Source organism: Apium graveolens, chromosome 2 (assembly GCF_009905375.1).
Source record: "Apium graveolens cultivar Ventura chromosome 2, ASM990537v1, whole genome shotgun sequence".
Classification (NCBI taxonomy): domain Eukaryota; kingdom Viridiplantae; phylum Streptophyta; class Magnoliopsida; order Apiales; family Apiaceae; genus Apium; species Apium graveolens.
In genome coordinates, this window is record NC_133648.1 from 282,248,741 (window position 1) to 282,275,692 (window position 26,952).

The 26,952-nt window shown below is 33.0% G+C and overlaps 1 protein-coding gene across 1 annotated transcript; it reads right to left on the reverse strand.

Moving 5' to 3' along the window:
- Positions 1-5,644: 5,644 nt before the first annotated feature.
- On the reverse strand, positions 5,645-7,958 carry LOC141708557 (putative LRR receptor-like serine/threonine-protein kinase RKF3). The gene has a single exon (XM_074512236.1). The coding sequence runs from the start codon at positions 7,772-7,774 to the stop codon at positions 5,891-5,893; it is 1,884 nt and encodes a 627-aa protein (XP_074368337.1). The 5' UTR covers positions 7,775-7,958; the 3' UTR covers positions 5,645-5,890.
- Positions 7,959-26,952: the final 18,994 nt, after the last annotated feature.

Below are 26,952 nucleotides of genomic sequence, written 5' to 3' on the forward strand. Positions count from 1 at the left end.
AAAGAAAATTTCTCTATTTTTAAGAGAAAATGATTCGTAGGGCACACTATTTGCACAACTTCAGGTGTGGAAGGACTACCAGTCCAAATAAATTTTCTTTATAATTGCCTCAATTATATCCTTTATTCTTTGGCCAATTTTGTCAATATTTTCTAACAGATTCTGCTTCATGATCCTCATTATTACCAATAACCTCAAGTTCTATAAATATTATCGAAGTCGATTCGATTAATGGTTCCACTTTATTCTGGACAAGACATAATATATCGAGATCTCAATATTTTTCTTTACTTTGGTTCTCTCTAATTTGTCATGTCTATAATCTCTTCCTAAGATCCTTCAAAAGCCATCATCAATTACTACTCCTTTTTACTTTTTTTCTTGTATAAGATATGGAACCAACTTGCCTATCACGCTTCAGGCGTTCTTTAGACATAGTAGTATCTTGAGGTTGTCATTCTGTGACATTAATATTATTGGAGTATATGTAGCCGGTGTATGTGACACAGTCACTATTTTTGGTCATCAAATATATAAATGAATTATCTTATGAACTTCTGGTTCATATTAACATCCCTTTTAGGATCAAGATGAGGTAACGATAATTCATTCTCATAAATATATTCACCGACTATTTATTTTCTCCCCCTGATTTCAATCAAGTCATAAAGAAATATACTTATGATTCCAATAATATATATCCAGTGGTGGAATCGATCTTACTATCGTGGTAGAAAATCTATGATGACCAAATTTGTTTATGACGGGGAGGAAATATGAAAACTTGTTTATATGATGCGAATCATTATATAATTGATACAAAATACTCAACAATTTTCATGGACAAGATAATACTCATTGTGAGATTCACCAACATTATATAATCACATATTCTAAACAATGAATTTCGCATACTTTAGACTGCGAGTTGATAAAACTTAGTATATATAAAATATCTCATTGTACTATATCTTTGCTGGTGATTAATTATGTCTTTCAAGAAAATAACATATTTATCACTGAGAAGAATCTGCAAGTTCTTCAACAAAAGTTCATATAAATCTCAATTATTATTCGCATTTTTATTAAATTGATGGCTTGGCTAGTAATGTCTAGCTATAAAGTTATCAGTAAACTTCTGATTTACTTCAAAATCAATTACAGTATTTTTATAAAAAAATATTTTTCAATTGCCTGGGAGAGTACGATTACATCAATAATATACATACCTTTTTGGGTAAAATATGATAAAATGTACATGCTCTTCAGGAGTCTTATACATGCTCTCCAGGAGCCTTATATTTAGAAAAATATATAATGAGTCATTCTATATAATACCCCCCCCGGTTGAATGACTCATATTAGATATTATGTATTGATATTAGTCATCTTTATTTCGTTTAAGAGAAATATTTCTTATACACATGGTAAAAATATGATCAAAAGTGTTTGCAATATCATGACTATTGCTATAGGCATGATCGATATCATTTGATTTTCTAATTTTTGTCATATATACTCTAAGGAATGGAAGGGTGTCATTTGTTGCAATACATAATCTTTCTATCAATAATTCAAATTTAATAAATTACAATTAGTCACAATATCAACTTATGATTGTAACAAACCAATTTCATAACATTGTATCTGCATGATACTATTTAATATATATATATATATATTCAACTAAATTTTATTATATCTAAATATCACAATATTCTTTATATAGATCCATCCTCTAAGGAGATTATTTTTATTTAGAATAAAACATAATTTGACTAATATATCATTCTTTTGGAATGTAAACAAGTGTTTAAACATATCAAAAATGTGTGATCAAAAATAAAAGAATTTTATATATAGAGACAACTTCTGGTTGTTATTAGATGCAACTTTTGGTTGCAATCATATATAGTCAATCTATTAAAAACAACATCAAATAGGTGTTGTTGATAATACCAACATCATTTAACTTAAGTGGGATAAAAAATCACTTTTATAAATGCTAAGGTTAAATCACAGAGGCACATAGTGATTTTATCATTTACCAAGATATCATATAAAGATTTCCAAATATAACTTATTTGAAGCATGAATAATATGTAATACACTCTAATTTGTGAGTAAGACAACTTAATACAAGTGACATAGTGTGTGCGCATAATACTTCTCTTTCAAACCATAATATATAAAGTTTTGACTATCTCAAAAATTTCACAGCAAATATAAACATAAACCAACCACTTAAGTGACATGGCCATGAGTGTCAATTCATGCCAATGAATCTCTTGAAGAGAGCTATTTTAAAAAAATCAGAAAAATTTCATGGCCATGAATTTATATTCATGCCCATGAATTTCTGCTGTAATTAAAGTTGGATGACTATACTTGTATGTGTACTACTCCTGAAATTATCATAAAAAAAAATCACACAGGTGGAGTAAAAATAATGCATACTTTTAATGATCTACCACGAGCATATCTACGAGCACACCCAAATCTACGAGCACGCCCAAATCTACGAGCACGTCCTCATCCACGTCCAAATTGCTTACTTGGCCCAAGATCATTACTAGTCACAACATTCACTTCAGGGAATGGTGTTGAACCAGTTGGAAGGGCTTGATGATTTTTCATCAATAGTTCATTAGTTTGCTCAGCAAGAAGCAAGACTGATATAAGCTCAGAATATTTCTGAAACTCTTTTTCACAATACTGTTGCTGCAGGAGCATATTATTGGCGTAAAATGTGGAGTAAGTTTTCTCCAACATAACCAGATATTCGGTTTTCAATAGCTTTTGCTTTTTTCTTGCTCAGAGATTTTGTTCTCTTCTTTGATTGTGTCACCAAGACCCATAGCGCTAAAATGGATTTCCGCATCCAAAATCCATGTCAAGTAATTTTTCCGGTGACATCAAGTGCATTGAACTCAAATTTTGTAAGATTCAATATTTCTTATATTACTATAATAAACATAATATAAAATCAGAAAAAATTCATGGCCATGAATTTATATTCATGCCCATGAATTTATGTTGTATCTCAAGTTGGTTCTCTTTCACGTGCATGCTTCGTTAACACTTTTATAATAAGCACATTCGGTCAATATTTAAAATATTCAAGGAAAAAATGCATGACAATATAACATGATGATGGTACATTGAATTCAATCTACTTGTACATTGAATGCAATCTACTGTATATGTAGTGTCTTAGCACATTGCACCCATTTTCACCTTTATAATTTATCTCACCCCACTCAAAAAAAATATAGTTTCCTAATATATTAAAGCAATGAAGATGGGAACTATTAAAGCAAATAAGGATGAAAATATATTGATCCAATATCTCAAATCGAATATCGTTTAAAATGGCTAATTATGATAAAGTCAAATCTGATCAGTTTCAAAGAAGACCAATTTACTCTATGAAGATGATTTTATTTGAAAAAGTATAAACCACGAAAAATGTAGAAAATTCTGGGATCTTTCCAGAATGGTAAGGCTCGTTGAAAACGAACAAGTAACGAATTCAGAAAATAGATATTTGTGGACTGTAAAATCAGAATCCGCTTTTGATTATGATAATATTTTGATATTTAAGACATCGAAATCACATTATATGGTAATGGAATGTAAAGACAAAATGTAGATATCGAAAAGAGATTTCCAAAATGGTATGGCTCTTAATATTTGAACAAATATTTAATTTACTATGAATTTTAGAAGTTACTGCATATCACCCTGAATAATACAATCACACAAAATGCAGATTTTGACATACTTATAAGCAGATTTTGGAAAAATATAAAGAAGAAAGATTGTAGATAATCAAAAAAACCTTTACAACGAGTATAAGCTCAACAAAATCCGACACATAATAAACATATAAAGATCATCTTATTGCAAGCGAAACGAAGTAAACTAAAAATAATGTTCTCACCTCATGGACAAACTGAAATAATAAAATTTTCATAGAATCCTTCTTCTTCTTGGATTTCCAACACCTATCTACACTTTAATGATCTCCTTTCAACACTTATGTAAAACTGATCCCCTTATTTTATAAGCAAATCGTGCTGATAACGTGTTATAAATATATTATGATAACTATATAATAGATATGTGAGAAAAAGAGAGATTGGTAAGAAAATATTGTATTCATTCAAGTGTATCTTCAAGCTTAACTTTAACACCTATTTATAGGTGAATAGATGGATGTTACAAGATATATGAAAGGCCAAAGGGCATGAATTATATGAACTAGAAAGCCCAGAATTCTATTCTAGAAAGCTCTAAGGACATCCATATTATAACACCCTCCTCATTTTATTATCCCTGGTTTGATTAGCAATCCCTGGTTTGATTAGCATGGTCATAGTTAATGCAAAATTTGGTTTGACTTTTGAGCACTCTGGATAGGAGTCTATACAAGTTTCCGTTTTGTGGCCTACTCATATTGACAAAAAATTATTCGTGTGCGGTTGCATTCGTGCTTACATTAATTAATATATATTGTGCTCATCTTTTTTGCTTTCTCTTGCTAAAACTTGAAGCCTCTGGCTGGTTGCAGGTCCAAATGTCCAAATGAAGTTTCCTTTTTAGTTAATTAGCAAACGTGCAATTAGACTTTTCTAAAGAAATTAGTTATGTTGATCCAAATATTTGATCCAAATTACTTTTTATATATAATAATATATAAATATTATATTAAGTAATTTTATCTTAAATTTATCATTTAATCAATATTAACAATTTATATAACATTTCATAAATTAATTAATTCAAGAAAAATTAATACACATAAAAATATTAAAATTGTGCACTTAATTTACGAAAAACACATTTATTGCAATAATTAACATACAAAATATCATTGATACACACTAATTTTCCGAATTAGTAAATTTTTCTCATAGATGCTCAATTAATGCATCTCTAATTGAAATATGTACCTCTTTATTTTTTATTTTTCTACGGCGGTTTAGGAATTCTTGAAATCGAGTATTCCACAAATTCTTGAATTCTAGTATCATTTTCGAGTCATTTTGTGTGTTGTAATTTCTTTTATGCATTTCATGTATTTTTTATTTTATTCAATATACTTCTATTTAAATTTTAATTAAATTATATTTTCTCATTATTTTAAGTTTTATTTTAAAAATAATTTTTTTTAACTACTAATTATATTCTGTTATTAATTATATAATTAAAAAATCAAAAATCAATTTAAAATCTCATAAACTACAAATAACAAACCATTATTTTATATTAAATCAAGTGATCCAAATTTGGATCACCATTTAGATCACTGTTGGAATGAAATTTAGGATAATCTACCCCAAATTTGGATCTTTAGATCACCGTTAGATTTGGCCTTAGAGAACTTTCATGCCAACTGGAATATGGGCGAAAATTACACAAAATTCATCTCTTATTATAATGACGAAAGACATGATCATTTGGAATGAGAACCTCATTCCCTCGAGTTGGGTGAATCCAATTTTCCCCACCCTGAGAGATTCCATATCATTTTCATTTTGATTTACCCCATTCTCGTACACTTCATTGTCATTCCAGATTCCCTACCACCATCCAAACGCCCCTGAATGCACCCTAACATGAACGGACAAGAGGAAAGAAATCAAATGAAACATGCATTTTTTGTTAAATAATGAATCATATAGTTTATTGGCTCACAGTGACCAAGAATCCTCTTTTGTTTCTACACATTTTAGTATATATTTACATTGTGAAGATCTATCAATCTACCGATATCTCTATCTGCATTCTAATGTTCAGCTACATTGACCTTCAGACCAACCCTCCATTAGTCTACATTGTGATCGATATGAGTAACAGGAATCGCGTTTAGAAGTTGCTTTGGGGCCTATGAAGATTGCTCAGTTACAACTTTTAAGGTTTGCAATCTTGAATAGCTAGACACTCGACCAGACCCCCAATTGCTGCTTACAGATTTCTCAATATCATCGATCCCTGCAGTAAGCGGGATCGGTCTTTCTGGGATTGTTGGAATTGCTAAACCCATGTCCAGTATTTTAACAACCTGGTCCATTGTAGGCCTGGCATATAGTTGAGGATGAGAACAAAGCACAGCAAGCAACACGTACTTTTCTACAACTTCTAAACTCCCTAGTTCTGGGATACCTTCCTCAATAACTTCTAAAGCTCTTCCGCTCCTCACCAATCCCCATGCCCAATCTGCCACAAGAGTGTGCTGCTCATCGTTTTTAACAATAAGTGCCTTTTTCCCACTCAAGAGCTCAAGGAGTACAACGCCAAAACTATAAACGTCACTTCTCTCTGTCAGCTGTCCATACAACGCGTACTCAGGTGCAACATATCCCATTGTTCCGGCTACTCTAGTACTCACATGAGTCACTCCCTCAGGAGCAAACTTAGCAAGACCGAAATCAGCCACCTTTGGCTCAAAATCCTCGTCCAATAGTATATTACTACCTTTTATATCCCTATGAATAATACTTGGTTGTGCCCCATGGTGCAGATACGCCAATCCTCTAGCAGTCCCAAGCGCAATCTTTTGCCTAACTGGCCAACTCAATTTAGTCCCAAGTGACCCAAAAAGATGGTCATGTAAACTCCCATTCTTCACTAAATCACATACAATAATCCTCTGGTGCCCTTCAAAATTAGTAGTGGCAGTACAATACCCTCTCAACGCCACGAGATTAACATGGCGAACACTCGCTATAACCTCAACTTCATGAGCAAAACTTGCATCACCAGCTGCAGAACAATTCTTAAACCTCTTCAACGCAACTTCAGAGCCATCAGGCAATACGCCTTTATAAACATTCCCATACCCTCCCCTCCCAATTATATTCAACCTCGAGAAATTCTTAGTAGCCTCCTTAATGTCATCAAACGTAAAACGAATCAACGTAGTACTACTATTAATCGATTCCAAAGCCAAATTACTCACATTCATATTCAAATCACTCCACCTCCTCGTAATTTCTCGTTGCCTAATTTTATTTTTCAATTTATTCCTCCTAATTAACCAAAACCCGCTGCCACATAATAACAAAACTAAAAAACCCAGCACGACAATAACAACAATAACCGCTTTCTTCCCTTTATTACTCGATGATTTCACCGGAGTAAAATTTAACGAGAACAAACACTCGGCATTGCCTTTATCATCCGGACCAAAAGAATTCGCGAAAGCAGCAGCATAAATCGACCTATAAGCAGTACAATCCGAAACATTTCCAACCGTGGCATTAATCGAATCAGACGGTTGCAAACTCGACAAACTAGTCGTACACGTGGCACACGGCGAGCTATTCAGCAAAGACTGATTACACGCCGTAGTCACAGCAGCTAAAGTCTCGGCTGAATTGTTCGACTCGTACTCGACTCGACTCGTAATATTGTTACATCCTTTGGCAATCCAGTCCGTTTGGAACCCGCAATTCTTTCGAATATCGAAACTCGGCACAAGCTGATTATACAAAGTCTGATAAGCCTGCCAGCATGACTCGGCCGAGTCGACTCGAGGGAGAAACGAGTTAGTCCGTTTTAAGTAATCAGATTGAACGAGTCGAAGGCCCTGGAGAATGAACTGGCACTGGTCGCCGGACGGCGACAACCCCTGGGTTAAGCGGCGGAGGACTTCGAAGTCGAGGGGGCATGAAACGGTGTCGTTTTGTTGAGAAAAGGAGGTGTGGAATAAGAGGAGGAATGGGGAGATGAAGAGGAGGAAGAGCAAGGGCGTGTTTGGCTGAGACATAATGGAAATGGAGGAGGAGGAGGCGGATTAAGGGCGTGTTTGGTGAAGATGAAGTTGAGTTTATGGGATATGAAGGGAGTAGCCGCCATTGAAATGGAGGGTAGCACTGGTTGTTTATAGTAGGAGGAGGATGGAGTTTGTGTTAAAAAGGACAAAAGCAAGGCAAGTTCACAGAAACGGCCTTTTGTTTTGGTTTTCAGGTAAAATTATATCCTAAATTAATACTACTAGTATGATTTTAACATTAGATACGGCGGCAAGCATCAATATGGAGACATTATTCCTATCCTAAATTGTAAATTGTATGTAATTCATAAATTCAATTATTTATTTAGGAGTCCGATATATAGATTTTAGTTTAATTTTGAGAGACCCGACATCCTAAAATTTTTCAAAATTGTTCACAAATTAAATGTTAATGTGCTTGATAAAATGATCGGCTAAAATAACATAATATATTGATTATGTAAAATTTGCTCAACTTGTTAGCTCATTTACTCCTGTGAAATTTATTATAACAAATAACTATATTTCAAACTAGTATGTTTTTATTATTTTAAGCTGATTTACTCCTGTGAAATTTACTATAACAAATAACTATATTTTAAACTAGTATATTTTTATTATTTTAAGTTATTATAAATAAAATATATGGTTTCAATATGATAAATAGATGGTGTGTAATTTAATTACAGATTTGATAAATATAATTAATATAGAGAGATTAGCTAAAATTTTAGTTAATAGAAATAAATTATACAATATAATAAGATGTAAAATTTAGTATAAATATATTAGAATTGAATAAAAAATTGGTGTAGGTAATATGAAAATTTGGTATGAATCTCAGGCAAAAATAATGTGATTTAATCAGAAATGCATTAGCACATGGGCGTATAGAAGGAAAGCCCTCTCTTGTAATATCATAACAAACGTCACGCCATGTACGAGTGTGATTGGTTATATTATATACTAGCGTATAAGTATCACACAATCTGATTATAATATTTGTAATTTGTTTATTATATAAAAAATAAATTATAAAAGATAATAATTAGATATTATTAAAATTAAAGAAGTTAATTTTTTGTATGTGTGGTGATACTGATGGATTTAAAATATAAATTAAAAATATGAATTATTTTCAAATATTAAAATATGAATTATTAAAATTAAGTTTGGAAGTATTTGGTTTTCGAGATAGAGAAAGAAGTTGAGGGCAATTAGAAGTTAAGTTGAATTGTAATTCAAATAGTTTGTAATTATATTAGATATCTAATTTAATATATTTAAATAAATTATTTTTATTTTAACTTTATTTTGGAAGGTAAAAACAAATATTTTAGGAAGGTGTTAACCAACCGACCAAACAAAATCATGTTTCGCTTATAATACTATAGTATAGACTAGCTTAAAACCGCTGTGATGATTTTTTTTTAATATTATATAATTTTTTTAAAAAATATTTTGAATTCAATTCTAATTTTTTCTCATTTAAAACTTTAAATATTATGACTTTATAATAATTATATTAGTAAACTTATATGTTCACAACTTCTTAGAACATTTAAACTTGTTTAAAGTGATAGCATTACATTGGTAGGGGAGTAAATATTATTATAATAAAACAATTATTTTATTAATGGTAAAAATATAATATCTTTATCATATTAGGACCTTAAAAAATATTAATTTAGCATGATAATTACTTAATCGATTAACTATAACTCTATAAAAGATATTTGAAAAAGATAATATTACCCGTTGAACGATATAATTTTATTGATAATTCAATATGTATTTTTTAAAATTAATTTTTATGTTTTAATTAAAATTTGATTTTTTAGTTCATATCAATGGGATATGAATTATACTTAATTTAATATTAATTTGATTTATCTCGGATAAGTGGTTTACATTATTTTATTTTTGTCCGATGCCCCATAAACCGACCAAATAAAACTAATTATTTTTAGTTTAATTTTATTTTTATTTTTAAAATATGGATCAATAAGATAATTTTGATTTAGACAATATATGATTTTGTTTTTGTTGGTCGAATTATTTTTATTTTAGTTTTGTGATAATCTGAATAAATTGTATAATGTATTTTTATCCTTAATAAATAAAATATATTATTTTATTTATCCAAGTTCATTAATATAATTTTTTTTAGAAGAATAACTAATATTTTTAATTTATCTTAACCCGAGTCACATTATGTCAACTAAATCTTAATAATTATATTTAGTTTTCTTAAATTTAATTTAGTCCGAAGTAGCAAATTAGAATAATATAGAATTCGATATGAATTAAAATTTAAATTAGTAGAAATATAGAGTTCGATATAAAATAGAATTGAAATTGGTAAAATAATAGAGGAAGTTGACTTCAATAACAATTAGAATTAGAATTGATTGACCCGATAATTAGAATTAGAATAACTAAGTAAGGGTAATTAAGTAATTTCAAGTACCGACCGACCAACTACCAAACTTTTCCTAAATAAATAAAATATATTATTTTGTTTATCCAAGTTCATTAATATAAATTTTTTTTGAAGGATTGCTAGTATTATTATTTTATCTTAACCCGAGTCACATTATGTCAACTAAATCCTAATAATTATATTTAGTTTTCTTAAATTTAATTTAATCCGAATCAGCAAATTAGAATAATATAGAATTCGATATGAATTAAAATTTAAATTCGTAGAAAAAGTTGAATTTAATATAAATTATAATGATATAGAGTTCGATATAAAATAAAATTGAAATTGGTAAACTAATTGAGGAAGTTGACTTCAATATCAATTAGAATTAGAATTGATTGACCCGATAATTAGAATTTGAATAAGTAAGTAAGGGTAATTAAGTAATTTCAAGTACCGACCGATCAACTACCAAATTTTTAATGTTTCGTCTATTATAATATATTATAGATTAGGGGTGAGCGCGGTGCGGTTTTTTCCTCAAACCGCAAACCAAACCGCACATGCGGTTTGATCAAATTTTCAAACCGCAACTGCACCGCGTACCCTCAAAAACCGCATAAACCACACCACAAAAATGTGGTGCGGTGTGGTGCGGTTCACTGCGATTTATACATTACAAGTTTGAAAATTTTAAATAAATACAAAACTTAAATTAATTAAATTTCTGAATAATATAACAAAGTCGTCAATATTCTTCAATAATACGAATTAGAAATTCCACACTCTAAAGTTTAATGTACAAGTTTGGCTCGACAATTAAATGAGTTAACTATTAAATATGTGGCTTTGTACCATGTGTCTCATTATTTTTGAAAAAACACAAATAGGATGATCACCACACAACAATTGGTTTTAGGGAAACAAGATGATCACTAAACAAGCACTCTAGTATGTTAAATGGAATTAAACTTAATAAATGGAATCATGAAATATAAGTATTATATATATATTAAATATTGCGGTGTGGTGCAGTTTGAAGCACATTTCAGAAATTTAAAATCACAATCCGCACCGCACCGCGCGGTTTATTAAAATATCAAACCCAAACCGCAACCGCAACCGCAACCGCACCACAAAAATTAAAAACCGCGTTTTGCGGTGTGAATTGATACTGTACATGCGGTTTTGCGGTTTGTGCGGTTTTCTGTTCACCTTATTACAAATAGATAGATAGTATAGATATGTCAAAGTTGCGAAGGTGTGTGCATACATAATTGACCAAGGTGATGAGATGATCTAAAAATCTAGAACATGTATCTCTGTTTGCACCAACCGCAATTTGTTTTGTATCCTTAATACACGAAATTCGTTATACACGAATTGTTTTTTACAGTACTTGTCCTTTGTTTTTTCGTTGTACCCTCATTATTAAGTTGAAAATAAATTTAATTTTTTTATTCACTATAATTTACTTTTTATTTTTAATCTTCGATCCAAAAACACAACAATATTTTAGAAAATTATAAGACATAAAAGTAAAATTAAATAAGACAAAATTCTATAAATAGTTTCAATTTAACTAATATCAATAATTAATGTATAAGAGTTGATTTATTTTTTAATTAATTAATTTTAATTATTCATTTTTATATAATTTAGTTCTTAAGGCTTATTTCTCCTCAAACTATATCAAGGTAAGTTTTATACTCGTGAGAATTCTAACATTAATTTCTCATAAAATATTATAATTTAACCTAACAATCAAATCACAATAAATCTCGTATTAACTATATATAAGATATATTTCATCATTCAATAATCACATTAGTAAAAAATTTGAAATTTAAGTTTTATTTAACATATTTTAATAGAATAATATTAATATTTATAACATATATTTTTATATAAAATTAAATTAACCGAGCCGGGTTCACGAGTTCACGCCGATCTTGAGCTAAATAAGCGGAGTTCGAGATGTATAAAACTCGGCTTATACTATTTTCTTTTCAAACACATTTTCATACTGACAATTATTAACGATATTCTCTATACTATCTGTTAGTCCCAAACAATACAACAAGAATTACAGAAGGGGGGTTGAATGTAATTCTGACTACTTTTTCGATTTTAAGACTATTCTTACTTAATATATAACAGTGTTTGATTTTGCAAGAACTGCGGAACGAAACTTGAATTGAAATCAAAATATAAAGTAATAAAATACAAAGTTTTAAATTTTTTTGATGGATTTGAACTTATCCACCAGAGATATATATTAGTATGAAAACTCTGTGATGCTTGAATAACACACAGTTGCTTATAAGTGAACTTACAAACTTACATAGAAATTCTTAACAAATACAGCTTTATCCATCTCTCTGAAAATAATGCTTACTTAGTTAGTTGTTCTACTTGCTACACTTGATTTATATATTACCAAGTTACATGATAGTAATACAAGACAATAAAACAAAATTATATCTAGTCTAACTTCATGCTTCTACATTACTCTATCCAGCATCTTTGAATATCATCATAATTGCATGAAAATGGTAATGCTTCTTTGTTCTCTAAATCCTGCAATTAGGCTGGCAGATTCCATTTGCAAACACCCGATGCATGTGACTGTGTTGTCACTATCAACTTTTATTTTGAATATTATCATCCGTCGGGATTATGTTGATCATACGTCGGGAGTGAAAGGCATATGTCATAACTTATTTGTTTATTCGAGGATTTAACTCAACTCAAATAAGGATGTAACTAGTAAATAGTGGTTCTATCGTCATAGAGATCTCTCAAAGTAACATATGTCAAAGGATTAAGCAACATTGTTCTTCTACAGACTTGATGACTTAATTCACTGGAACAAGCTCAAAAAATTGATCAAGCCTCAGTGATATAAATCAAGATTGTGGATTTAATCAAGTGACAGAGATCTCGTCAGGGTATCAATTAATTACAAGGATTTAGTCTGAAGATTTTCAAAAGTATCAAAGTCAAGGCATGAAGAAACGTCACGGAAGTTAGTCACTCATGAACCAAACAGTACATCGAGTGTCAACATTGAAGTGTGGAATTGATTCATAATTATCAGAAGATTTTCAGAAGAATGGTTGCTGTTCAAGAGTAGTATTAATTCTCTATTAATTAATTAAGTCGTATAATTTAATTAAGAAAATAAATTATATCTGCAAAGATTAATTTATTGATTAATTGAATTAATTGATTAATTAATTCTGAATTAATATTATGTATTTTTAGAATTGATTTTGAATTAATATTCTATATTAATTCAGCAAGACTATCTTTTGTATTAGCAAGACAATCGGTATGACAATCAATAGTCATACCGAAAGTCATGCCAGTTTATTTGATTGTCTTGCCAGTTCAAATGGATTGTCTTGCCGAAAGTCTATCTAGTTCAAATGAATTGTCTTGCCGAAAGTCTTTCTGGATCAAGTGGATTGTTTTGTTTACTTAAAAACAGCAGCTGATTTTCAACAGATCGAATTGAATACATCCAACTACTCAAGAACACAAAAAGAAAAACAGAAAGCAGTGAATTTATTATTCTCAACTGCAATATCTCAGGACATTCATTTCTAGTATTTATTGTTAAATCTTAACCACTAGAAATCTTTTTCTTGTTCTTGTGTAACTATCTAGCGGATTAAAATCCCTAGAACTTAATCTCAAATTGCATTTAGCATTTGATCCTTTTTATTACAAAAATAGAAAAAGTTCATGTCGAATTTATTCTATATTTGGAATAATTTATTTGAGATTAATCCCTTGTAAACGATACCGTTGTTGTAACACCTTCCAAGTTTAATAATAGTTTTATTTAACTTGAATTTTGTTTCACCTTTTTTATTCCGCATTTTATTCGATTAAACGGTATTGTTTGTATTCAACCCTCCTTCTACAAACATATTGAGACCTAACAGGGAGCCTTGTTGATTATTCGTCTTTTTTAGATCATCCGTCGGGAGTCTTTCTGTCACTTGATTCTATTTCACTTATGCAGAATTACAAGACATCTTATATTTACAATTAGCCAACCTATTCTGCATATCAATCTAGTAGTCAACATGACTTAAAGAATCCTACAGAGTCTACTCAACTAATACATTATTGTTTGTAAAAATGTGCTACAAGACTTATTGTTACATAAGCTACACTCTCGATGGATGTCAAATTGTCATCCGTCGGGACTATAAAGTTCATCCGTCAGGATTATATTAAAACATCCATCGAGAACTACAAAAATACTAAGTTAAATCTACTAAGGTGTTTTGTTCAACTTATCATCAAGTTCACAACATATTTCTAACAATCTCTCCCAATTTATGTCTACTGGAATTGTAGCCATAAATTAAGAGAAATTTGATGATAACAGAACACCCTAAATGTAAAGATTGAATTATAGTAGATAAAACTGATAAGTGCTACAATTTATTTGAAAATTGAACAAAGTAAAGTGTACAAAGAGTTCTCACAAGCATTATCAAGGTGCTCCTCTAGCCTGAGCAGATGTTTTCTATTTCCTTTATTGTCTTGATTTCTTCCCAAGTTTCCAGTTGTTTTCTTCTATTTGATTTTGGAGTTGTCTTTGAAATTCAATTTCTTCAGCATTTGATAGATCTAACTTTTCTTACATTTCTAAAGAGTCTCATTTCTTGAGATGCTCAATTGGTCTTTCAATATGAAGAATCTTCTAATACCTTTGTCATGAATTCCATCAGCCGGTAAGGCCTCAAGTGCACTGTACTTTCTGTGAAGGGAATAGATAGAGTTCTTGGAAGTGCATTTGAGGCTTTTCTACTCCTGAGTTTTTCTATCTTCTTTAGAACCAATTTCTTGGTTGTCACATTGAATCCAAAATTCTTCTTGAAGGATGAGAAGATCTTTATCAGAACAGAACAGCTTTCTTGAAGAATTCTGTGAAGGGGCCATGTAAACTCTTTCCCACCTTTGTACTTGAACACCAGTCTTTCAGGGAGATTCATGTGAGCATCAATTGCTCTCACTTCTTCTAGCTCATCCATGTAGAGATTGATGTGTGAAAATTCCTTGATATCACAGATGTATAGAAGATCTCCCTTGTTGACAGTTGATTTAGCTTTGGTTAAGGACTTGATTTTGAGTTTCACAGGCTTGACCTTCTTGATTGCTCTTGTCTTTATCTTCTTTAGCTTGTTGACTATTGGTAAGTTAAGTTCAGGAATAGGCAAACTTTCCCAGTCTATTGGCTTATCCTTGGGAACTATAGGCTCACCATGAAAATTCTTTGTAGAATCCACCTTAAATTCCTCATGTACCACTGAGGGCTTGGATGTTTGAGTTGAAGTTATAGACTGTTTGCGAATGTAATCTTCCATTTTTTCATCACTGAAGTCCAATTTTCTTTTGGAATGGAGCTTGTATCTGAACTTCCCTTTTTGTTGAGGTTCCTTGTGCATTTTCTGATCCTGATCTTCAGTTACTACAGGTGGTTTCTCAGAAATCTCAGTTGCAGTTTTCACAGCTTGAAACTTGGCTACTATAGCAGCTTGCTCTTTCTTCTGTTTGAGCTTCTTGGCCTCTAAAGCAGCATGCTTCTTTTCTTGCTTGATTCTTTGTTTTTCTTCCTTTTTAGCTTCTGCAAACTGAGGGTGTCCATCCACCACACAGATTTCTTTCCCAATTCTGTAGATTTTGGCAATTCTTTTCTTTTATACTGAGTCAGTTGGATCTTTGAAGAATGCAACGGACCTTGCCAACAACTTCTTTTCATCTGGCCTTGGAGTCTCAAACATAAGATCCAATGGGTTCTTTTCAGATGAGTTTAGATAGTTTCTTTTGGGCTTCAAAACCATATTGGCTTTTGGAGACTTTATGCATGAAGGTTGGCCCTTTTCCAAGTTTCCTAGACTCAATTCATTCACAGAAATTTGCTTGACTTGAGAGAAGTGATGAAAGATCTTGTCTGGTTTCTTTATCTGACCAAATTTCTTCTGAATTTCTTCATCAATCTTCTTCCATTTATCATCTAATTCCTTTTCAGCTGCTGCAACATCAAGCTTTTTGAAATCTAACTTTGAATTCAACTTAGCGGCTGTTATCTGGATCAGATCAATGTTGTCCAAAACTGGTGGCTTAGGATAAGTAATTTCTGGAACAATTACTTGACTGACTTGTATATTGAGCACACTTTCCCCCTCACTTGTTGGCTCTCTTTGACTAACTGGGACTATTGGATCTTTCTCCCCCTTTTTGTTAGCATCAAGTTGAGTGGAGGTAGAAGTTTGTGCAACCACTAGCTTTTGAAGCAACTGGGTTTATTGAGCTTGATGTAAATGAATTGCAGTGAGAGATGCTTCCATTGCTTTTAGTCTTGTATTCAGGGAGTCTACATTGGTTACAAGATTAGAATTTTTCCTCAGTTATTTGTTGATGTCAAGCATGGCTGTGTTTGGAAATTTAGCATCCAACCTCTCAGAAACATCCTTCTTGACCTGATCAATCTCTGTTTTTATTGCGGTGACATCCAGATTGTGTTGAAGAGATTGAATTTAGTTTAATTGGAGAGAATTGAGATGTGCTTGAAGAAGCTTCTTGGTGTGAGCATTGGTGGTGGCTTGAAGAGCTGTCTGTGTTTGTTGAATGATGTGGAAGAGAGTTGACTTGAAATGGTGCTCATCACAATCTTTGGAAAATGCCCAAGATGGCATGCTAGATCTTGAGTTAGGGCCTGCTTCTCCCCCTCTGTCCATTGACTCTTCTTTATTATCATCTTCATCTCCAAAGAAGTCTTCAGAACAACCAGTTCCATAATCAACCAGTTGTGGGAGGCATGGCTAATATGGCATCTTTGGCTCTTTGCATGGAGGCTGTTGTATGCACCAGATTTATCATTCTTTCTACAGCCACATTGTCCTGTTCAGCTAGAACTTGATAAGCTGAAACATAGTGATTAAATGCCTCAGCTTCATAAGAAACAGAATCTAAGACAACTTGATATTCTTGCTGAATTAGTTATTTCTTTTTAGCCTCATTGACATCTATTAACTCACTTACAATGGGCTCTTCCCATTCTGTTGTACCTGCTTTTCTCTCAATTTCTCTATGTTCTTGCATCAAGGGCTCCCCTTGGCTCACCACCTTCACACCCTCACCTTCACCTACTAAGGTGGAACTCCCATCACTCACTTTTTCCAGGCTGGAAGAAATAGTATGCATTGTTTATCTCGTTTCCTCTCTTTTTGCCTAAGTGCAACTCAACCTCTCACTCTGTTCACTCCCTTCCCTCAAACCTAGGAGTGATTGTACAACTACTAACTCATCTATACTTGTAACAATTTTTGAAAATTCAATTTATGTAGTGAGTACCGACGGATGAGGAACATTCATCGGGATAGTAGTTAGGATAGCCGACGATGACCGTTGTTAGGTATATCCGTCGGGATACAATCACTAACTGACAGATGAACAATATCCACCGGAATAGAGGAAATGATAGAGTTTGGAGTGAAAACTATTGTAAACTCTATGCAGATTGATGATAATTTAGGCACAGAAGTCTCAACAGTTCCTGAAAGAATTGGCAAGTGAGCCAACAAATCATCTAAAAGATGATGCTCACTTACATTGAATTTTGGCTTCTCCAACAAAGTTAAAGAAGGAGAATCAGGGATTGATGTGTTAATCATATCCACATCTAGTGAGTGTGTGGGTGAGTTTGGTGTGTTTGGTGCTTCAATAGACAAATATTTTGGCTGTGACTCCACATTTATTGGAGCCACATCAAACTGAATTTGAGATGGTGCAGTGACTGAGTCTTTAGCTGCAGTTTGCACTGTGTGTGATGTATGTGCATCCCCAAGTTTTCTAGCTTTCTTCTTTCTGGTGTAAGTTTGGGGTGAATCAGTGTCCCTAACCCTTTTGGCATGTGCTCCTGGTTGGGAGCTTGTTTCAATAGTAGCATCCTTTTTGGAGGATGAAACTAGAGATGTGCTAATTTCCTTATTAATCACCACAGTTTGTTGGGAAACTGTGGTGTGGCTTGGTTTAGGTACACTCACCTCTCTATCCTTATTCTTAGGGTTTCTTTTATGTTCTCCCTGTCCCTCACCTATCTTACCACCCTTCACACTCCCCTCTTTGGTTTTGGTGGATTTTGAAACTGACATCTTTTGAGAGACACCAGAGTGTGGTTTCTTTGATTTGGATTTAGAAGATTTAGGTTTTGTGGCTTGGGTAGGCATCTGTTGGGTCAATGACACAGATGTCATAGCCACATTCAATGGCAAAGAAATTTGAGAGGTAGAGATAGTAGAGACAGTAGTGCTTACCTCACTTACCTAAGGGCCCTCCATGATAGGCAAATGGACAAGGGGCACCTCTTTGTGGTGATTGGCTCTGTTCAAATCTGCAATTACTCTTCTTTCTTGAACCCAACAATCCAGTTTATTGGTTGGGTTCTCAATCACAAGATTCTCACAGAGATGGTTAGTAATAATCATTAGAAATCTAGCATAATAGACACTTCTAGATCTCTTTTTAAGTTCCCCTAATTTGTAGCCTAACTCAAACATGAAATCATCACTAAATTTATAGAAATTATCAGTAACTAGCATGTAGATCATGTTAAGCAGAATCATAGTTACTAACTTTACCAGAAAATACTTTGGTAACTACATCACACAGATAACTCCACTTTTTCCTAAGACCTAGCCTTCTAATCTCACTTAACTTAATGGTAGGAAGTGCATAACCAATAAAAATAAGTAAGCTAACTAAATTTGCATCTATGTGTGGTTTAGTAGTAGTGTTATCATGAATTCGAAAGCATGCTTGGATAGTATCACTGTTAATGCAGAATTCCTTACCTTTAATGGTGAAAGTTTTGGTTTTGTCAGTTGCTTGGTACACAACAGTAGTCCACATCTCCTCCACAACTTCACAGTAGATTGTGGGTGATTCTATCATGGCATAACTAAGCTTGCATCCCTTCACAACATCCATCATTTTGTGATAATCCTCAGATGCTGGAATCTCTTTGTTCACTAGTGCCACGAAGTTGTTCTTCTCATATATGAATCTAGACTGAGACATAATTTTTACTACTGGTGCCATTGTTAAAGCAAGGAAATTTGCAGAAAGAAAGGGGTTTTGCTTTAAGAGAGAAGATATCAGTTAATGGCAGAAGAGAAAGATAAAAGCAAAAATAAACTTGAAGTAAGGCTTTTATGTATTCTAAGATAAAATGGGATAAAAATTAAAGACCCCCAAAACATCCGTTTAAAAATAAAATAAACTGTCAAAATTCTATCAATTATCCGCCGTGATATACTTACAGACTGTAAGTATATCCGATGGATAATGTTCAGAACTTTAACGGCTAAGATGTAGACAATTCGACGGATGATAATAAAGAAATTATCCGTCGGGTAATAGATAATCCAGAAAAGTAATTGATTTTTATCAAGCTATTATATTTCGACGGATGATCAAACTCGATGGATAATGAACATCCGTCGAGATGTAAATTTTGACTTAGCCAAAATTTCATCTAAAACAGAAAAATCAATTAAGTTTCTGATTGCATTACAACTTGTAAAATTATCAGAAATAATTTAAGAATAATTAAGCATACCTAACTCACTTACCAACCTAGTAAAGGTGGATTCATCAAGTGGCTTGGTAAAGATATTGTTAGATATATTTGAGATGTCATGTCTAATCTGATTTGTGTTTAGTTTTCAGAACTTAACAACATGACATATCAGGACTTATTGAAATCAGAACTTACTGAAGTCAGAACTTAATATCAGAACTTAAGGCGTCAGAAGATACAAATCAGTACTTAAGTGCGGGAAGACTCCAGATAAGGAATGCGGCTGATTTATAGGAGAAGATCTGGACTAAAACAAAAGAAGATATGCATGAAGAGTTAAAGGACTAGAAGACTTGTAGAAGATATCTTATTGATATATTTTAGGAGACAGAATTATATTTCATATCATTTAGAATATATCTTGTAACTGTGTACTACATAAACACAACTTAGGGTTTACACTATCTGTGTTATCATTATCGAGAAACATTATTCATTGTAACCTAGAAGCTCTTAGTGATATTTGTTCATCACTGAGAGAGAACAACAGTTCATATTATAACAGAGTTTATTAAATATACTTAATTTTTGTTACATACTTGTGTTCAAATCGATTTGATTGTATAAACACGGTATTCAACCCCCTTCTACAGTGTTGTATGACCTAACAAGTGGTATCAGAGCTTTTTTGTTAACACACATACAGTAAAGATCCAAAAAATCATGTCTGAAGAAACACAAACTCCAACCAAGCCCACCAAAACTCAAGATACTCTAAACACTCAAACCCACACTTGATATGAGACTATTAGGGTTCCCATACTCAGACCTTCTGAGTATCCCATATGAAAAGTGAAGATGGCTATGTTTCTGGAAGCTACAGATCTAGAATACCTTGATAGGATTAATGAAGGACCATATAAGCCTACCAAGCTTTCTGTTGCAGTTGCTGATCAACCAGCAAAGTCCATACCAAAGGAGAAATGTGATTACACAGCTGAAGACATCTCATCTATTACCAAGGATGCAAGGGTAAGGCATTTGCTGCATAGTGCCATTGATAATGTCATGTCAAACAGGGTAATTGGATGCAAGACTGCAAAGGAGATATGGGATGCTTTGGAGACAAGATGCCAGGAAACTGATGCAATCAAAAAGAACAGGAGGACTATACTCACTCAAGAGTATGAGCACTTTGACTCAAAAGCTGATGAGTCATTAACTGACTTATATGACAGGTTTGTCAAACTTTTGAATGATCTGTCACTGGTGGACAAGGAATATGATCTTGAAGATTCAAATCTAAAATTCCTTTTAGCTCTTCCTGAAAATTGGGATTTGAAGTCTACTACCATAAAAGACAACTATGACCTTACTGAAACTACTCTTGATGAAATTTATGGTATGCTCAAGACTTATGAACTTGAGATGGATCAAAGGAGCAAGAGGCATGGAAGAAAGTCAAGGACAGTTGCTCTTAAAGATGAGGATGAATCTCCTAAAGTGGTTGCCTTAAAGAGGGGCAAAGGAAAGGCTCTCATTATAAATTCTGATTCAGAGTCATCATATTCTGATGATGATGATTCAGAAACTGAAAGTTTACCTGAAATGGATGTTGATGCAGAGATGATGCAACTGTGTGCTCTTATGGTGAAGGGTATCACAAAGATAGCCTACAGGAAATTCAGATGGGCAAGAAGTTTTCCCGGAAAGGTGGAAATTCTGATAAGATGGGGGTTCAGAAAGTCTGAAGGCAAAGGAGGAAAGTTTGACAAAGGAGACAACTCAAATGTCAAATGCTACAATTATGGTGAAAGAGGCCACATATTTCCTGACTACAAGAAAGGAAAAAGTGACAAAGGCAAGGCACTTGTCACAAAGAAGAAAAGATGGACAGACACTTCAGATTCTGAAGATGAGGTGAACTATGCCTTGATGGCAAATGCTAATAGCAGTACTGAAACTGCTGAATTGAAGGTACCTCAAACAACTTATGCTTTTCATACTGATGTTAACATAGGCTTAATGACTAAGAAGCATCTTAAGCATAAGCTGAAAGAGATTAGAAATGTGAACAAGGTCAAGGAAGCTAGGAAAAATAGGAATGAAAAGGAAGGTGTGTATAAAAGCAATAATTATATGCCTGTTCCTAATGCTCCTAGAAAGAAATGTTATAACTGTGGAAACTCTAACCATCTCGCTTCTTTTTATAGGAAAAATAAAGATATAAACACTTTATCTCCTAAATCAGGAGTTAAGAGTTCGTATGTTAGGTTTAAACCACAAAATCCTTGTTTTCATTGTGGTAGTTTATGGCATTCCATTTATACTTGTAAGGAATATCATAGTTTGTACTATGATTATTATCAAATAAAACTTTCTTTGAAGAAAGTTAGTGTAATTCCTTCTAGTGTAAAGTCTGATGCAAAGTCTGATATAAATTCTGATAAACGGCATGTTAGCTTAAACTCTGAAACTAAATCCGCTGCAAATGCTAATAAACTTAATAAGGCCAAAGGATCCAAACAAGTCTGGGTCCTTAAAACTAACCAATAGTGGTCTTTGTGATTGCAGGGCAACAGGAAAAACATTCTATTTCTGGACAGTGGATGTTCAGAACATATGACTGGAAATAAAGCCCTGCTATCAGACTTTGTGGAAAAAGCTGGCCCAGGAGTTTCTTATGGAGATGGAAACATGGGAAAAACTCTGGGATATGGCAATATCAATATTGGAAATGTCATCATTGAAACTGTAATATCCGGGACATATCGTGTAATTATTTTGCTATTATATAATTATTATGTGTGTTCAGTATCTATTCTGTGAGCTAATTGTTAAGTGTTATCTGTACTTGAATATTCAAAAATAATATTAATTGAGTATTTTAATTCTTATATGTCCAAAATAAAATATAGATAATTGTCATATCTTCCTAATTATTTTTATGTTGGTTTATGGATTTATAAGAATCATATGAAATTTCTAAAATCTTTTTCCGGGTAATTAAAATCAATTTTATAAAAACGGGAACCAACTGACGTCAACTGTTGTTACGTTTTTGGAAGCTGAAACTCTTCCGAGAACTCCTTCCTAACCTAATTGTAATATTCCGAGCATATTCCATGTTTCGACTTTTTCGATCCGGCTTACGGTTTGTCCTGCGCGGGTCCCGGCGCAACATTTTCGATACAATATTCATTTCGATAAATCAATAAAACCCGTATTTTCGATAAACGGGAGCTTTTTATTAAACTATCCCAATTATCACTTCGTAATACATGTAACCAAGCGCTGAAACCAAGACCGCAGTACAAATTGTACTGATTTGGGTAATTATCCCAAAAACCGATACCGTTTGGATCAGTTTTTACAAATAAACGTACCGTTTTATATCCGGAATGATCCAACGGGATACAAATTTTCCGTAATTATAAATAGCCTTTTACCGTATTTTATTTCGTATCAAAAATCATTTGCAGATAGTTAATTATATAATTTTCAGAGAAAAACCCTAATTACATAAACTGTTCTAAGAATCAAACAGCAAAACGAAGGCGTTACCGATCTCTGTTTTCAAAGCTTGAGTAACCAAAATGAAGGATTTGAAGTGTTCTATCAGATTCTGAGCTTTGTTTCACTGCAGAAATCAAGGTTATTTTTCTAAAAATTTATTTATTTTCAAATTTATTTTATTAAAAATATGAATTTTTGTTCGGATGATTCTTTGTATGATTTGATGATTGCATGTTGTAGAGCTTGTTTTCCTGATGATTTTCATATGTCATACGTCTGATTTGGAGTTCAATAACATGCTCAAAAGAGGGTTTAATTTTCGAATTTCAAAATTAGGGTTTATAACCCGTATGAATGTTCTTAATTGAAATTTGGGGGTTTCTTATTCAGTGATAGATTGATGTTGTGTTATAATGAGTTGTGTTCTCTGTGAAATTTGCAATCTAGTCGTATAAGTTTCATGAACCAACGAGGTCTGTAGAGAAGGGAGTTGTGTTTTGAAGTTTTCCGATGTTCGCCGGAAACTGGAAAACTTCACGGCCAAATTCCGGCCAACTCAGGGATTGTTAGGATGAATTGATTGCATGGTTGTGTTCCTGATGTTGTGTAGATGTGATCTGGAGCTTGTGGTAAGGTGAGGAGGTCGGAATCGTGTTCTCCGGCGAACCCGACTATTTTCCGGCGGCGGGGTGCAAAATTACAGTTTAGTACCCCAACTTTTGAAAACGATGCAGTTAGGTCCCTGAAGTTTCCAGACTTTGCAAATTTAGGATTCCTGTTTATAAAATGTTTAAAAATCATATTTCCTATTTATTTTTATTATAAAAATTCATTTTTAAATTCTGAAAATTCTAAAAATTATTATTTTAATTCAGAAAATTATTCTTTATTCACAAATAAATCTGAATTAATTAGTTAATTAATTTCATTTAATTTTTAATTGATTAATTAGTCAATTAATTCGAAAATTAATTGATTAATTGATTTAATTAATTATTAATTGATTTTTAGTTAATTATTTAATTAGATTTAATTATTTAAAAATGATTTAAAAATTCTGAAAAATAGTTTCGAGCTTTAAAATATTATTCTAAATTATTTCCAAGGCTCGATAATTATTCTAAAATTGTTTTGAAGCCAGAATTGGCCAACCGAACCCTGTTTATTAACCCGAAATTGATCCAACGACCCGTTTTAATTCCGAAAAATGTTTTAAAAATTTTATTTTAAATACCCGAAAGCATATTTATGACCCGAGACTTCTTTATAAATGATATGTCATTGATTACGTGATGTATTATATGTTATACGTGACCTGTTGTTTGACTATCGGTCTATATATTCAGTGTTTACTTGGTTATTGCATATATTTCAATCCGTTAATCGGATTTGGGTAAAACGAAGGGTAGATAGAAGTATGTGTTGAATAGAATCCTGTGAGTTGATGATTGATAGATGCTTATGATATGTGAGCAGAAGAGGCAAGGCGTAGGAAAGGGAAACAGGTAGTTGAGGAGTAAGACGATTGTGATTGAAAGCAAGTGCAGGATAGTAAGCTAATATCAGGCAAGTGTTCTGAACTTTCTCGAGATATTATAATTCTTGATAGTCTTGTTGACATTGCAAGTGCTTTGAAGCACGGAAACCTAAATCCTGATTTCAGTTATTGTTCTTGAGCTATGAACCATATTCTTTCTAAGCCATTGATTATTGTATACCCAAACAAGAACCACAAATCTACGATACTACTCCACAAATACATACAAATTAAATACCAGACACTGAACTGAATTATTATATACTCAATCCATGATATCTTATGCTTTGAAAGACCAAATCCTTGAAACCCTGAAACGTTGTTTCTTTCATTATCCAATTCTTTCATTACCAGCATTCAAGCTTTGAAAGTACCTTGTTGATCCTTACAAGGATTTAAACCCTTTCATTGTTAAACATTTATTGTTGTTAATGATTTCGGTTATTGTTTATTATTGCATATTCTGTTATTATGTTAGAATTGGATTGTTTTTATAAAATTGTGGACCAGATTCGTGGTCAGACCATATAATGGTCAAGTTAGGCCAATGTGTGCCTTGGATCCAGTAGTTAGAGCAATGCTGTGTGCCTTGCTCGAGGTTAGTGCGTGACTGATCAGCAGCCTAACCTTGGTTTTTAAATTAAAAGTATAATATCCAATTCTAAATCATAATCCATTGTTCACTTGATATCATAAACATATTCACCTGATGATCATTATTCTCAGTTTTGTCATTGTGACTTGCTGAGCTAGTTAGCTCATTTGTGCGATGTTGTTTATATTCTTTCCAGTTAAAAAGGAACCAATTGGTAAAGAGGATCCCCAGTCCAGCGCGAGAGCTAGGGGTTCAGGTTGAGAAAGTGGAGCTAGTAGGCTTCTTTTGGAATAATTTAAGTTTGTAAAAGTTTGTAATAATGTTTAATACTCAGTTTGAGTTTGAAATAGTTGGGATTTGAACGGTTTGTAATATATTAGTGTGTTTGGCTTGTGTGCATACTTTAACCTGTTGCGGTCCGTGGGGGTTGGTAAGTAGGGTCATTGCATATATTATTATTATCTTTATTATTGTTATAAGCAGGTTATAATTAAGATGTGTGTGTGGACCCCAAACTTCTGACCCGGGTTTGGAGGGCGCCACAGGTTTGGTATCAGAGCTACAGGTTATAAGTCACTGACACAAGCCTAGGTTAACAGGAATGGGTAGAGGGTTAGGATTAGAAGTAAGGTATAGGATGATAGAACGTCGAGAGGTTGAGTGTTATGGTATAACCGGTATTAGTATAGTTTGTGTCGTGGTACGAGATTCTTATATTGCGATATGATTTCAGATAGCAGTGATGGCCGACTCTTTTATTCCCGTATTAGCTGATCACTCAGAGCCTTCAGTTGGAGTGCCGTTTTCGGATCCACGTCCTGTGATTCCACCAGCATTGGCTATTCTACCTCCACCTGTGTTGCAGCCCGTACCATTACAGGCTATTCCACCTCCAGGCATGAAGCCACCTATTAGAGGACCCCCACCAGCTGATTCAGATTCCACTGGGCATTCAGTTGCGAGTGCTCCATTCCAGTCTACATTGCCCCCTGTTCCTTATTACCGGTATGAGGCTCTTCTATTGGAGCGTGATTCCTTGTTGGCTCAGATCAGAGAGTTACAGCATATCATGAGGACTACAGATGTTGATTGTGGTGTGAGGGAGCTTCGAGAGGAGATTCATGTGACACGGAGGGTTCTTGAGGCTAGGCTACATGGAGCTACACTACCTGGCAGAGGCCCTGATGTACTGATGGGCTGGGCTACTGAGGTGATTGAGGACTTTGAGAGGCTGGCAGGACCAGAGTTTCCTTGGAGCTGAGTTAGAGATTCAGAGATGGAGATGCTGAGCAGTGTTGTTATGGTTATGTAGTATGGACAGTAGTGTGTAGTGTGTATCAGTAGACTTTTGAGTTGTATTTATAGACTAGCGATGCTGACTAGTGAGTAGGTTGTTGTACCCTTTTTGATTTTACTTTTGAAGCGTCTTTACGCTTGTACTACCCTAAAACTTTTGATCTATATATATCAGTACCTTTTTCCTTTCCAGCACTGT

Excerpts from the sequence above, each read along its gene's own strand:
- LOC141708557 (XM_074512236.1), bottom strand. The coding sequence starts at position 7,774 with ATGTCTCAGCCAAACACGCCCTTGCTCTTCCTCCTCTTCATCTCCCCA.